We start from the raw sequence: 13,659 nt of genomic DNA on the forward strand, positions 1-13,659 counted from the left end.
TGAATGGGGAAAAGAATGCAAAAAAACCCCACCTGAGTTGCCAGGACTATCTCTGAAGAGAAAAGGAAACCTAAATCTCATGTAAGTGACCTTAGGCCCAGATTCTGCTTTTCGGAAGATCACAGAATTTAGTGCATGAATTCATTAAAAGAACAGGGAAGAAAACCAAGTAATATTAAATTCCGTTTCTAATGCTTCCAATCCGCCTATTATGCCAACTGAAGCCTTCCCTTCTCTGAACAATTATACCATGTTGTTTAAACATCTCTTTTGAACAAACGTATGGACACCAAGGGGGGAAAGTGGTGGGGGTGGGGTGGGGGTGGGTGGAGGGGGTGGGATGACTTGGGAGATTGGGGTTGACATATATACACTAATATGTATAAAACAGATAACTAATAAGAACCTGCTGTATAAAAAATAAAATAAAATTCCAGAAAAAACCCCATCTATTTTTATCTGCATATGTCTACCTTGTATCATAGGCACCAATGAACTTGTCTTCTCATCAAGACAAGGACTCTGTCATTCTCGATTTTGTGTGTCCTCCCCTAGGAACAGGACCTTAAATGGGGGCACCTGGAGAGGTTCCCAATCATACCTACTTGAGAAACAAAATCTTTTCCTACGTTTAAAACAAAAACAACAACAAAGCCCCCCAAAAAAACAAATTACTGGGAAACCACCAGAGAACTTCCAGACAGGCAGAGACCACAGAAAACTGAGAGGAGTTAACCCAGTCCAAGGCCCCCCGACCCCCATCACTTTCCAAATGAGGAAACCAAGGCCCAGGCACGTTGGGTAACTTGCTGCCTCTCTACGTCCCCATATAGATCTGTTCCCATTTCTTAACACTGTGATTCTTAACCAGGGTGGAGCAACAAAATCACCGATGGGCTTTAACAACTCACAAAGTAATGGAATCACCAAGAAGCCTTGGAAAGCTCACAAATGCCCAGGTTCTTCTCCAGATCTACTGATTTAGACTCCCTCGCAGTGGAGACAGGATGGATGTATTTTTAAAAGCTCCAAGATATGGCTAAAGCATATTGTTAATTAAAAGTTTCGCTCTCCCCCACCAAACAACAAGGCCGGAGAAAATAGGTGGTGGTTCAGTAGCCTTGGACCCTCTCCATCTTTCGTCCATCCTTCTGCCCAGCACGATACCCAGCAGGGAGAAGACTTTCAGTAAGTTTCGGAAGAATAATCTAATCAAAAGAAGGAGACGGTCCATTCTTGCTACAGAGCATCTAACGCTCCGACTATCCCAGGACCCTGAACGCCCTTCGGGGCTCCAGAGCCCGATACTTGGGGCACAATGACCATCTCTTTCCCTCCCGCCTGCTAGGGGAGCAGCATTCCGAGCAGACATCCGATTCTCCCCTTCCAGCTTCCTACTCGGGCCTCACCAGCTGTGCCGCCCGCCGTTTCAACTCCTGCCTCGCCGTCAGACTCGGGCTCTGAATCTTCCGCGTAAACTGCCAGAGACGACAGAACACTCTTCTTCCCCGCCATCTTATTCCCACAGCCCCGGCGTGGCTCACTCCTATGACTCCGAAGAGCCGACTTCCGGGCGGAAAGGCAACTACTTCCGGATCCCAGGAGACCCCGCGCCCGTTTCAGACCTAGAACCAATCAAAACGGCCGTTTCCGCGTCTGGCTCCGCCCCTCGCGCCAACGCTTGCGCAACGTCATCACTGCGCGACGGATACAAGCTTGTGTGGGTTTACCTGACGTTGCATTCCCAGCAGTTTGGCTTTTGAGAGTTACCTGTGGCTTATGGGGGTCTTCGAGTAGTTCCCGAGCCAGCGGGCAGCAACTGCCCGACAAGAGCCCCTCGCTCCTTGGGGCCCACGGCCGGCTCTGATATCTTGGGGTGAAGAGAGGGAGGCTTCGGCTGGGGAAGGGAGGAAAGAACAGATCTAGGGTTCAGAGGAGGAAAAGGGAAGAGCTCTCCTCTGGGCGCGGGGGTCGTTGGGGGGGAGAAGGGGTCGGGGTCCTGGGGGGAAGAATGGTCGTCATGGCTGTGCTTATAGAGCAGAGGGTGGATCTTAGAAGAAAATTCCATCTTCTCCAAACTGTTCTGAAGACATTTGTGTTTTTTCTCGTGATCTGATTTCTAGCTCTGCGCTATACCGTGGCCTGGGATAGTTGGGTGTTTTTATTTTCACCGAGCATAAAATTGGAGATAATTACCCAGGAATGTATTGCTTGAGGCTGTTCACCTGGAGCTATATTATTAGAAAATAATATAGTTTTGAGTGTAATAAAGCAAACTTATAGAAAAAATAAGTAGGCTTTGAAAAGCAGAACAGAGGGTTCTCCTTGCAACCATATATGATCATCACCTTTGCCTTAACCTTTGGCCACTGTCGTCAAGATGAGTACCAACTCTTCCTCTCCTTTTGACCCTGAGCGTCGAGTCCGGAGCACGTTGAAGAAGGTCTTTGGGTTTGACTCTTTTAAGACGCCTTTGCAGGAGAGGGCAACCATGGCTGTAGTGAAAGGTAATGTTGCCGAACTACCTGCATTTATGTTTGTGCTGGCTATACCATAGCGCTGCCACTACAGAAGGAAGAACACCTTCCTTCTGACCCTTCCTTCCTCCCCACCCTTGGGCCATATTTGGTTTTGGAGCTCTTGTAGATCTGTCACCCAAAACTTGCAGTTTTATTGGCAGAACCACCCAGCTGTTCTGGTTCTGATATTTCGTAGACAAAGCTAAGGTTGTCTTTGAAAACAGCTCATAAATTTCCTTTCTCCTTTTTGTGTAGGCAGTGAGGTGGAGGTGGGGTGGGGGCATGGCAGGAATAGCCGAAACCAGTCACCTTCTAGGTAATTCCTGTGTTGAAGATTGAGTGGTCTGGGTCCCAAATAGGCAAGGAAGGAGTAATAATATTATAAAACTGAGATATGTTGACAAATGGTTGTTGTCAAAGGGGAGCAGCAGTGTCATGTTAATTACATTATAACACTTATAAACAAAAGCCCTCTAAGTGACGTTGTTTCCATGTCTATACAGATATGCCCACTCATCCAGGAGTATTCAGCTTTCATGGATGTTCAGTTCAATCATCCGTAGCCCAGCAGACTCAGACTTCTTACCCTTGTAGTTGTTATTGCCACTACTGGAAATGGTTTGTGTGCATTGCCAGATCTCCCTGGACCGCTTCCCTTTTCGTAGAAAGGATGGGAAGAGAATTGAGGTTATATTGAGACCCTTGTACGTGCCAGACACTCTGCGAGGAGTTTTTCCTACATTTTTGTTTAATTTTCAACAGCCTTGATGAAGGGGAGAGATTAAAAGGCAGGAAGCATTGAGATGTTGCCTTCTTGTATTTTTGCAGGCGACAAGGATGTCTTTGTGTGCATGCCCACAGGGGCAGGAAAATCCCTCTGCTATCAGCTCCCTGCTCTGTTGGCCAAAGGCATCACCATCGTGATCTCTCCTCTCATTGCTTTGATTCAGGTGAGGCTCAGGGGAATGAAGGTGGCAGCCCAGAAAGTTTAGAGGAAGGTGTTTTTTTTGGGGGGAGTGGTTAATAGCTGGAAATTTTACTTCTCCTTTCTTTGGTCTTTTTTAAAAAATTAATTTATTAATTAATTTATTTTATTTTGCGCTGTGTTGCATCTTTGTTGCTGCACGTGGGCTTTCTCTAGTTGCAGCAAGTGGGGGCTACTCTTTGTTGTGGTACTTGGACTCTAGGCGCGCGGGCTTCAGTAGTTGTGGCACGTGGGCTCAGTAGTTGTGGCTTGCGGCCTCTAGCGCATGGGCTCACTAGTTGTGGCGCACGGGCTTAGTTCCTCTGCAGCATGTGGGATCTTCCCCGACCAGGGATCGAACCTGTGTCCCCTGCATTGGCAGGCGGATTTTTAACCACTGCACCACTGGGGAAGTCCACCCTTCTTTGGTCTTTTGCCTCTTATTTTTCTTTGATTTGCCTATATCCCTCTCTGTATTGGGTTTCTGAATCACCCAAATGTGGGGTTCTCCACTAGTGCATATCACTCTGGTGGGTTATGAATGAGTCTTCTGTGTTTTGATGGCCTGAGGTCTCTCACCCTCCTTTGTAACTTTTTGCCTGGAGGAATATGGAACTGTATGTGTATGCACATACACACTCTCGTATGTACACATGCACACTCTTTTTTTTTTTTTTTCAATCTTCATAAACTTTTTTTTTCCCCCTTTTTGCGATACGTGGGCCTCTCACTGTTGTGGCCTCTCCCGTTGCGGAGCACAGGCTCCGGACGCGCAGGCTCAGCGGCCACGGCTCACAGGCCCAGCCGCTCCGCGGCATGTGGGATCTTCCCCGACTGGGGCACGAACCTGTGTCCCCTGCATCGGCAGGCGGACTCTCAACCACTGCGCCACCAGGGAAGCCCACATGTGCACTCTTGATGTTATAGAAGATGCAGGTGGATAGAGAGGTATAAATCAATATGGGGGAATCCCTGGTATATTCTGCTTTATTCTGGCGAGAGCACAGCCATGAGACAGAAAAAAAGATGAGAAACTTATTGGGATGTTGTTAACATCTGTTCTGTGCTTCTGACTATATTTAAGGCCTGCAGATGGACTGATAGAATCAGAAATGAGGAAGTGTGGCCGTTGGTTAAGAGCCATCCACCATGAAGAAAAGGAGAGAGAGAGAGAGGATAGAGAACAACAGTAACAATGCTTAGTGCGTGTGTCCTAGTCTCAGGCTCTGTGCTAAGTGTTTAGGGGCATTAACGTACCTTCCAAGTATAAATTTTCATTTAATTCTTAAAACAATCCTATTAGGTAGTTTTACTCTTTTTATAGCAAAGTGAAAGAATGAGAGTGAGAAAATTGAAAGGTTAAGGTTAAGAACCAGCTGAAGAGCATGTGGTAATTGAGCCGGGATTAAATCCACATCTATCTGGCTCCACACATCAACCACTTCACCTTCTGTACTTCTTTTTATGCAAAGAGAAGACACGTTAGAGGGTAGGAGAAGGATGTTTTATGGCTGTGAAACACCCCAGGGAGTCACAGTGACGTTTACCACTGAGGCCTGAGGGCCACTTATAGTCCCCTCTCCCGCTTCTGCCCTCAGGACCAAGTGGACCACTTGCTGGCCCTGAAGGTCCAAGTGAGTACCCTGAACTCAAAGCTCTCGGCACAGCAGAAGAAGGAGCTGCTCTGTGACCTGGAGCAGGAAAAGCCCTGGACCAAGCTTCTGTACATCACGCCAGAGATGGCGGCTTCTGCCTCCTTCCAGCCCGCCCTAAACTCCTTGGCGTCTCGCCACCTGCTCTCCTACCTCGTGGTAGATGAAGCTCATTGTGTTTCCCAGTGGGGGCACGACTTCCGTCCTGACTACTTGCGTCTGGGAGCCCTGCGCCCCCGCCTGGCCCACGCCCCCTGTGTGGCTCTCACTGCCACAGCCACCCCGCAGGTCCGAGAGGATGTGTTTGCCGCCCTGCAGCTGAAGCAGCCAGTTGCCACCTTCAAGACTCCCTGCTTCCGGGCCAACCTCTTCTATGATGTACAGTTCAAGGAACTGCTTCCTGATCCCTATGGGAACCTGAGGGACTTCTGCCTTAAGGCTCTCGGACAGAAGGCTGATAAAGGGGTGAGGGCATTGAGGTTGGGGGGCCGAGGTACATCAGGGGCGGCGGGCTGCTGTGTGCGGCCTAGAGAAGGATTCTCATTTCCAGGCTCTTTGCTTTTCTAGCTTCCTCAGCCAGGACTAGCCATAGCTTCTTAAAACTCGTGCACAGAGTTGTCCCTTTGGTTTCCTGGCCTTGTCCCCCTTACTGGGGTTCCCGTGTCCCGGAGTTCTCCTGTTGGGGGGCCTTTGGAGACCTATCCAAGGCTCGTGGGGAGGAGGCAAGGGTTAGAAAAGTTGGGTTTTGAGCTGCTTTGGTCCTGCCTTGTTAGAAAGTAGCAGGGCTGTGCTAGGTGGTCTGCCTCAGAGGAGACTGTGAGCCTGACGAGAGAGAGTTAGAGCTGCTTTTAAAGCAGGGACTTCCCCGGCGGACCAGTGGTTGGGACCTGGCTCTTTCACTGCTGGGGCGTGAGTTCAGTCCCTGGTCAGAGAACTAAGGTCGTACAAGCCGCGTGATGCGGCCAGTAAATAAATAAATAAATAAAAAGAGCAGGCTGCAGTGCGATGGGTTGTTTTGTTCTTCCCAATGCTTACTTTCTTCCCGTGTCTCCCCTTTCAGTTGTTGTCCGGCTGCGGCATTGTCTACTGCAGGACGAGGGAGGCCTGTGAACAGCTGGCTATAGAGCTCAGTTACAGGGGCGTGAATGCCAAGGCGTACCACGCAGGTAAGGGGCACCTGGGCCACGTGGCCCTCCTTACTCTCAGAAGCCTCTTAGCTGGTCTTTTGTTCCTTAAGAATCCTGGATAATCAGGTGGTCCATCATCTTTTTCCAGATACCCAGGCAGAGCTAAAGTGATTCACTTATATTCACAAAAAGGAGTCTAGACCCAAATGAGATCTAAAAGGAGAATTGTGACTCCTGAATTCTTATTGTCACCCTGTGCCCACCCAGCAGCAGATGATGAGTTTTTTTAGCCCAGGTATTGGTATCATGGAAAGAGCACAGGCTCTGGAGGCCAATGGACTTGGGTTTGAATCCTGGCTGTCACATTTGTGGAGTGGTCTGTGCCACACACAGGCCTGGGTCTCTATGTTTACTGGCTCAGGCTTGGTGGGTTAAGTGCCTGGCCTGAGGTCATACAGCTGGTAAGTGATGGATTCAGTGTGTGTACTGTGCCCAGCACAGTGTCAGACCCCAGGTAGACCTCAGGGGAAACCCAAGGGAAATGCAAGTTCCCTTCTTCACCTTCCCCTCTTTTCTAGGACTGAAGGCTCCTGAAAGAACGCTGGTGCAGAACGAGTGGATGGAGGAGAAGGTCCCTGTAATTGTTGCAACTATTAGTTTTGGAATGGGAGTGGACAAAGCCAATGTCAGGTGAGCCCTTGTTCTTGTCTGACTTTGCCAGTTGGGGCCTGGCTCCGGGGGAGGGGGGTGGGCCTCCTGGTGCTCTGTCTGGGGAGCCAGGTCCGTGTGTCCTTCTAGGGCCAGAGGGGAAGGAGGCCCCAGGATAGGGTCCCTGGTACATAGTCCAAACGCTGACAGGTTCTGTGCACAGTTCCTCTGCTCCCTGGTGATGGCACAGCACGGTTCTTCCATCCCCCAGAAGAGGGGGCAGCATGCAGACCATCAGGCTCACCCTTTAACACAGCCCCGCTCACTCCCACCTTAGCATCTGGAGCCTGCGAGGGGGTGGAATTAACTATCTTAAAACTGCTCCCTGTGCAAAACTGAAGGCAAAGATCTCGTTCCCGTCACTCCTTGTTACTGTTTACTGGACAGTCCAGAAGAGATGGGTACATCCCAGCCTCCTAGCCCCACACTGGCCACTGTTGGGAAGTCTGTTACCTCCAGGCATGCTTGACCTTCCGGAGACATTTTGGGCTGCTGCCTGAAGTCCTTTGCTCTGATTAACACCAACAGTAATGCCTTGTGTGATTTACAGAGCACTTTTGCATACCTGGTCTTGTTAAGCCTGATAGTGACCCTGAGTTGGTCAGGGTAGGAATTAGACTGTGAACTATACTTGAGATAACGTGGACTTTGGAATCAGGGTTTGAATCCTGGGTCAGCTGTGTCTTATAACAGATCAACTTTGGAGTCAGACACTCCTAGGCTCAAATCCTAGCTCTGCTGTCCCCTTGTACAAATTTACCTCTCTGAATCCCACATTCATTGTCTATAAAATGAGACTACCTCACATGATGGTGACTGTAATGATTTTTTTTTTTTTTTTTTTGCGGTACGCGGGCCTCTCACTGTTGTGGCCTCTCCAGTTGCGGAGCACAGGCTCCGGACGCACAGGCTCAGCGGCCATGGCTCACGGGCCTAGCGGCATGTGGGATCTTCCCAGACCGGGGCACAAACCCGTGTCCCCTGCATCGGCAGGCGGACTCTCAACCACTGCGCCACCAGGGAAGCCCCACTGTAATGATTTAACAAGACAAATATATACACTGGCTCATAGTAGGTACTTCATAAGTATTATCCTTTTTCCTCTTCAAAGATGTTATAAAGGACTTACCCAGCTCATAAGTGTCCTAATCTTGTTTCGTTAAGTCCACTAATTTTTCCATGAGCTGCTCCATGGCGAGAAGGCCTGCTGAAGGACTGCAGGGTCCTAGCCATGCTTACTCTGGGGCCTATCTCTGCCTCTCTGCCTGCCAGCCTCCTACTCCTGGTCCCTGTGGAGACCCCTGCTCCGCTGACTGGGAGTCACTTCTCCCCTCAGCTTTTCTGCCACATCTCATGCTGCTTGACCCTTGGATCTTACAGGTTTGTCGCCCACTGGAATATTGCCAAGTCTATGGCTGGGTACTACCAGGAGTCTGGCCGGGCGGGCAGAGACGGAAAGCCTTCCTGGTGCCGTCTGTATTACTCTAGGAATGACCGGGACCAAGTCAGCTTCCTGATCAGGAAGGAAGTAGCAAAACTCCAGGTAAGTCCTGGGCAGTAGGAGCCCTTCTTGTCCGAACCCACCGCTCTGCAATTTCCGAACCCAGATGGAGCTTCTGTAATCTGGAGGGGTGCTCCTGAGGCTAGAAGGTACAGCAAGGTGGGGAATGGGGGTTGGTGGATAGCTTATAACTAGGTTAGACTTTTTTCTTTATACTTAATTGATCTTCGTACAGTCTGGTGTGTGTGTGTTATTTTACATAGTCAAGATCAATCCTGCCTTGTTTTAAATTAGCATTGTTACATAAGCATTTTCCCATATTGTTGTAAGTTCTTTGATTTTAGCCTTTTTAAAAAACTGGTTGCATATTCTTTGTAGAGAACCTAGACACAGACTCAGGAATATAACAGAACTTGGTGTATGATAGGTGGCATTAGAACTCAACAGGAAAATGACGAACTGTTGAATAATTTATTCTAGAAAAAGATAAAATAGAACGCTACCTCCCATGCCATATACATATGAATTACAGGTGGATTAAAGACCTCAAAAAACTGTAAAACTGGGGAGAAAATATTTCATGGCCTTGAGGAAGGGAAGAGTATGTCAAGATTTTATTTTTTAAATTAATTTATTTATTTTGGCTGCACCGGTCTTAGTTGCAGCATGTGGAATCTTCATTGCGGCATGTGAGCTCTTAGTTGTGGCATGTGTGCAGGATCTAGTTCCCTGACCAGGGATCGAACCTGGGCCCCCTGCATTGGAAGCACAGAGTCTTACCCACTGGACCACCAGGGAAGTCCCTATGTCAAGATTTTTAAAAGCAGAAATCATCAAAGAAGACTTGATCTGTTTGACTAAATTCGAGCTAAAAATTTCTTTATAGTGACAGACACCATAAACAAAGTGAAAAAATGAGCCATTTGGGGATTTCATCATGATAGACATCATTGGCTGGTTGTATAGAACTCCTGCAGGTAAAACAGTAAAAGGCAAACAGCTACATAGCAAAAAGGATGGATTTCACAGAAGGGGAAGCCAGAATATCTAATAAACATACAAAGAGAAAAAAAAACATACAAAGAGATGCTCAGCCTCACTTAGGAATCAGATAAATGCAAATCAGATGACAAGCTATCATTTTATACCCATCAGACTGGCCAAAGTGTAAAACATCTTCATAGTCACTGTTGGCAAGGGTGTGGGGAGAGGGCAGCTCATGACATGGTCAGGATTATAAGCTAGAACGGCTTCTTTGAAGAGAGACGAGGTGACACGTGTACGTGGAGGGGCCTGGTGCACTGTGACTCAGCAGTTCCACATCTAGGTAGACAGGGTGTCAGTGCACATGATGGACTGTATGAGGGTATACAGGGATGTTGGCTGCAGCAACACAGTGGGGAAATAAAAACTCTTCCTCTGTGGGGTGTGGGGTAAGTAAACAGTGGGCTAGTCACACAGTGGAATGGTCCAGAGCAGTTAAAAATGAAGCAGTAACTCTCCATGAATCAACATGGATTAAACCCCCCCAAAACATAATGTGTGACGTTGCAAAAGGATGCACATCGACTTTTCCTTATAAGAAAGGTTGAACACAAGGGCTTATTCCTGATCCCCACCAAAAGGACGATAAAAGGATGAAAAGTATATAAACTCACAGGGACAAGGAGAGAAGACACCAGCAGATAGAAATTTTAACAAATGTCTGCCTAGGAAACCCCAAAGGCTCTACTAGAAATCTACTAGGATTCATAAGAAAACTTGGCAAGATGGCTGAACATAAGAGAAACATTACTGTAAATACCTAGGAATAGAAATGAAAATGTGTTTAATTTGCAAGAATAAAACTTATAAAATACCTAGAAGTAAATGTTACAGGTTCTTATCAAGAGAATTTTTTTAAAACCTCCCCAGTTGATGTTAATATGCAGCCAGGGATGAGAGCCACTGATTTAGATGAGAAAACTAAAACCTCATTGAAAGAAAACAAACTCTGTACAGATAGAAAAGTGATTGGGAAGACTTAAAACTGTCTTTTCTCCTCAAAGTTAATATAAATATTTCATGAAGTCCCAATTGAAATCCCAAAAGACTTCTATTGGGAAGTAGAATCTTAGAATTTATGTGCAAGAATAAGTGCTCAAGAACAGCCAGGAAAAGTATGAAAAAGGAGAATGATGAAAGGGGTGTGCTTAACCCAGCATCAGAATATGCTGTGCTGCTACCCCGATCAAATCCATGTAATACAGTAACAGTCATTGGAACAGATGAGAGAATTAATAAGAGAGAATTAATAAGTCCTAGAGAAAACAACAAATAACATACAAGGGAACTCCCATAAGGTTAACAGCTGATTTCTCAGCAGAAACTCTACAAGCCAGAAGGGAGTGGCACGATATATTTAAAGTAATGAAAGGGAAGAACCTACAACCAAGATTACTCTACCCAGCAAGGATCTCATTCAGGTTCGATGGAGAAATCAAAAGCTTTACAGACAAGCAAAAGCTAAGAGAATTCAGCACCACCAAACCAGCTCTACAACAAATGCTAAAGGAACTTCTCTAAGTGGGAAACACAAGAGAAGAAAAGGACCTACAAAAACAAACCCAAAACAATTAAGAAAATGGTAATAGGAACATACATATCGATAATTACCTTAAATGTCAACGGGTTAAATGCTCCAACAAAAGACACAGGCTTGCTGAATGGATACAGAAACAAAACCCATATATATGCTGTCTACAAGAGACCCACTTCAGACCTAGGGACACATACAGACTGAAAGTGAGGGGATGGAAAAAGATACTCCATGCAAATGGAAATCAAAAGAAAGCTGGAGTACCAATACTCATATTAGATAAAGTAGACTTTAAAGAATGTTACAAGAGACAAGGAAGGACGCTGCATAATGATCAAGGTATATGTACCCAACATAGGAGCACCTCAATTCATAAGGCAAATGCTAACAGCTGTAAAAGAGGAAATTGACAGTAACACAATAATAGTGGGGGACTTTAACACCTCACTTACACCAGTGGACAGATGATCCAGACAGAAAATTAATGAGGAAACACAACCTTTAAGTGACACAATAGACCAGATAGATTTAATTGATATTTATAGGACATTCCATCTGAAAGCAGCAGATTACACTTTCTTCTCAAGTGCACACAGAACATTCTCCAAGATAGATCACATCTTGGGTCACAAATCAAGCCTCGGTAAATTTAAGAAAATTGAAATCATATCAAGCATCTTTTCTGACCACAACACTATGAGATTAGAAATCAGTTACAGGGGAAAAAAAACGTAAAAAACACAAACACATGGAGGCTAAATAATATGTCACTAAATAACCAAGAGATCACTGAAGAAGTCAAAGAGGAAATCAGAAAATACCTAGAAACAAATGACAACGAAAACACGATGATCAAAAACCTATGGGGGAGCTTCCCTGGTGGCGCAGTGGTTGGGAGTCTGCCTGCCGATGCAGGGGACACGGGTTCATGCCCCGGTCCGGGAAGATCCCACATGCCGCGGAGCGGCTGGGCCCGTGAGCCATGGCCACCGAGCCTGCGCATTCGGAGCCTGTGCTCCGCAACGGGAGAGGCCACAACAGTGAGACGCCTGCGTACCGCAAAAAAAAAAAAAACAAAAAACTATGGGATGCAGCAAAAGCAGTTCTAAGAGGGAAGTTTATAGCAATACAGTCCTCCCTCAAGAAACAAGAAAAATCTCAAATAAACAGTCTAACCTTACACCTAAAGTAAATAGAGAAAGAGGAACAAACAAAACCCAAAGTTAGTAGGAGAAAAGAAATCAAAAGATCAGAGCAGAAATAAATGAAATAGAAACAAGGAAAACAGTAGCAAAGATCAATAAAACTAAAAGCTGGGGCTTCCCTGGTGGCGCAATGGTTAGGAATCTGCCTGCCAATGCAGGGGACACGGGTTCGAGCCCTGGTCCAGGAAGATCCCACGTGCTGCGGAGCAACTAAGCCCGTGCGCCACAACTACTGAGCCTGTGTGCTGCAACTACTGAAGCCCGCATGCCAAGAGCCATGCTCCACAACGAGAGGAGCCACCACAATGAGAAGCCCGTGCATTGCAGCGAAGGGTAGCCCGCGCTCACCGCAACTAGAGAAAGCCCGCTTGCAGTAATGAAAGACCCAACACAGCCAATAAATAAATAAATTAAAAAATAAAAATAAAAGCTGGTTTTTTGAGAAGATAAAATTGATAAACCTTTAGCCACACTCTTCAAGAAAAAGAGGGAGAGGACTCAAATTGATAAAATTAGAATAAGAAAGGAGAATTTACAATGGACACTGCAGAAATACAAAGCATCATAAAAGACTAGTACAACTCTATGCCAATAAAATGGACAACCTGGAAGAAATGGACAAATTCTTGGAAAGGTATAACCTTCCAAGACTGAACCAGGAAGAAATAGAAAATATGAACAGACCAAGCACAAGTAATAAAATTGAAACTGTGATTAAAAATCTTCCAACAACAGCAACACAAATCTTCCCACAAACAAAAGTCCAGGATTGGATGGCTTCACAGGTGAATTTTATCAAACATTTAGAGAAGAGCTAACACCCATCCTTCTCAAACTCTTCCCAAAAATTACAGAGGAACACTCCCAAACTCATTCTACAAGGCCACCATCACCCTGATACCAAACCAGACAAAGATGTCACAAAAAAAGAAAATTACAGACCAGCATCACTGATGAACATAGATGCAAAAATTCTCAACAAAATACTAGCAAACGGAATCCAGCAACACATTAAAAGAATCATACACCATGATCAAGTGGGATTTATCTCAGGGATGCAAGGATTCTTCAATATACGCAAAGCAATCAATGTGATACACCTTATTAACAAACTGAAGAATAACCATATGGTCATTTCAATAGATGCAGAAAAAGCTTTTGACAAAATTCAACACCGATTTATTATAAAAATGGTACAGATGAACTGGTGTGCAAGGCAGAAATAGAGACACAGATGTAGAGAACAAACATATGGACACCAAGGGGGGAAGGTGGCAGGGGGGATGGTGGTGGGATGAATTGGGAGATTGGGATTGACATGTATACACTAATATGTATAAAATAGATAAGAACCTGCTGTATAAAAAATAAATTCAAAGAACAAACAAACCAAAAAAAAAAAGGT

The 13,659-nt window shown here is 45.9% G+C and overlaps 2 protein-coding genes across 2 annotated transcripts in view; one reads left to right on the forward strand and one right to left on the reverse strand.

Annotated features, from left to right (window-relative positions):
* The window catches only part of SAP30BP (SAP30 binding protein), a 34,739-nt gene extending 33,182 nt beyond the window's left edge, over positions 1-1,557 (reverse strand). The window contains exon 1 of the mRNA XM_079904086.1: positions 1,410-1,557. Within this exon, the coding sequence (XP_079760212.1) occupies positions 1,410-1,515 (106 nt within the window). The 5' untranslated portion in view covers positions 1,516-1,557. The remainder of the gene's footprint in view (positions 1-1,409) is intronic.
* Positions 1,558-1,731: 174 nt separating this feature from the next.
* Positions 1,732-13,659, forward strand: part of RECQL5 (RecQ like helicase 5) — a 38,047-nt gene continuing 26,119 nt past the window's right edge. The window contains exons 1-7 of the mRNA XM_079904464.1: positions 1,732-1,866; positions 2,371-2,507; positions 3,348-3,469; positions 5,082-5,599; positions 6,198-6,301; positions 6,841-6,952; positions 8,351-8,513. Of these exons, the coding sequence (XP_079760590.1) occupies positions 2,381-2,507; positions 3,348-3,469; positions 5,082-5,599; positions 6,198-6,301; positions 6,841-6,952; positions 8,351-8,513 (1,146 nt within the window). The 5' untranslated portion in view covers positions 1,732-1,866; positions 2,371-2,380. The remainder of the gene's footprint in view (positions 1,867-2,370; positions 2,508-3,347; positions 3,470-5,081; positions 5,600-6,197; positions 6,302-6,840; positions 6,953-8,350; positions 8,514-13,659) is intronic.

This window comes from Stenella coeruleoalba (assembly GCF_951394435.1).
Source record: "Stenella coeruleoalba genome assembly, chromosome: 19".
Lineage (NCBI taxonomy): Eukaryota > Metazoa > Chordata > Mammalia > Artiodactyla > Delphinidae > Stenella > Stenella coeruleoalba.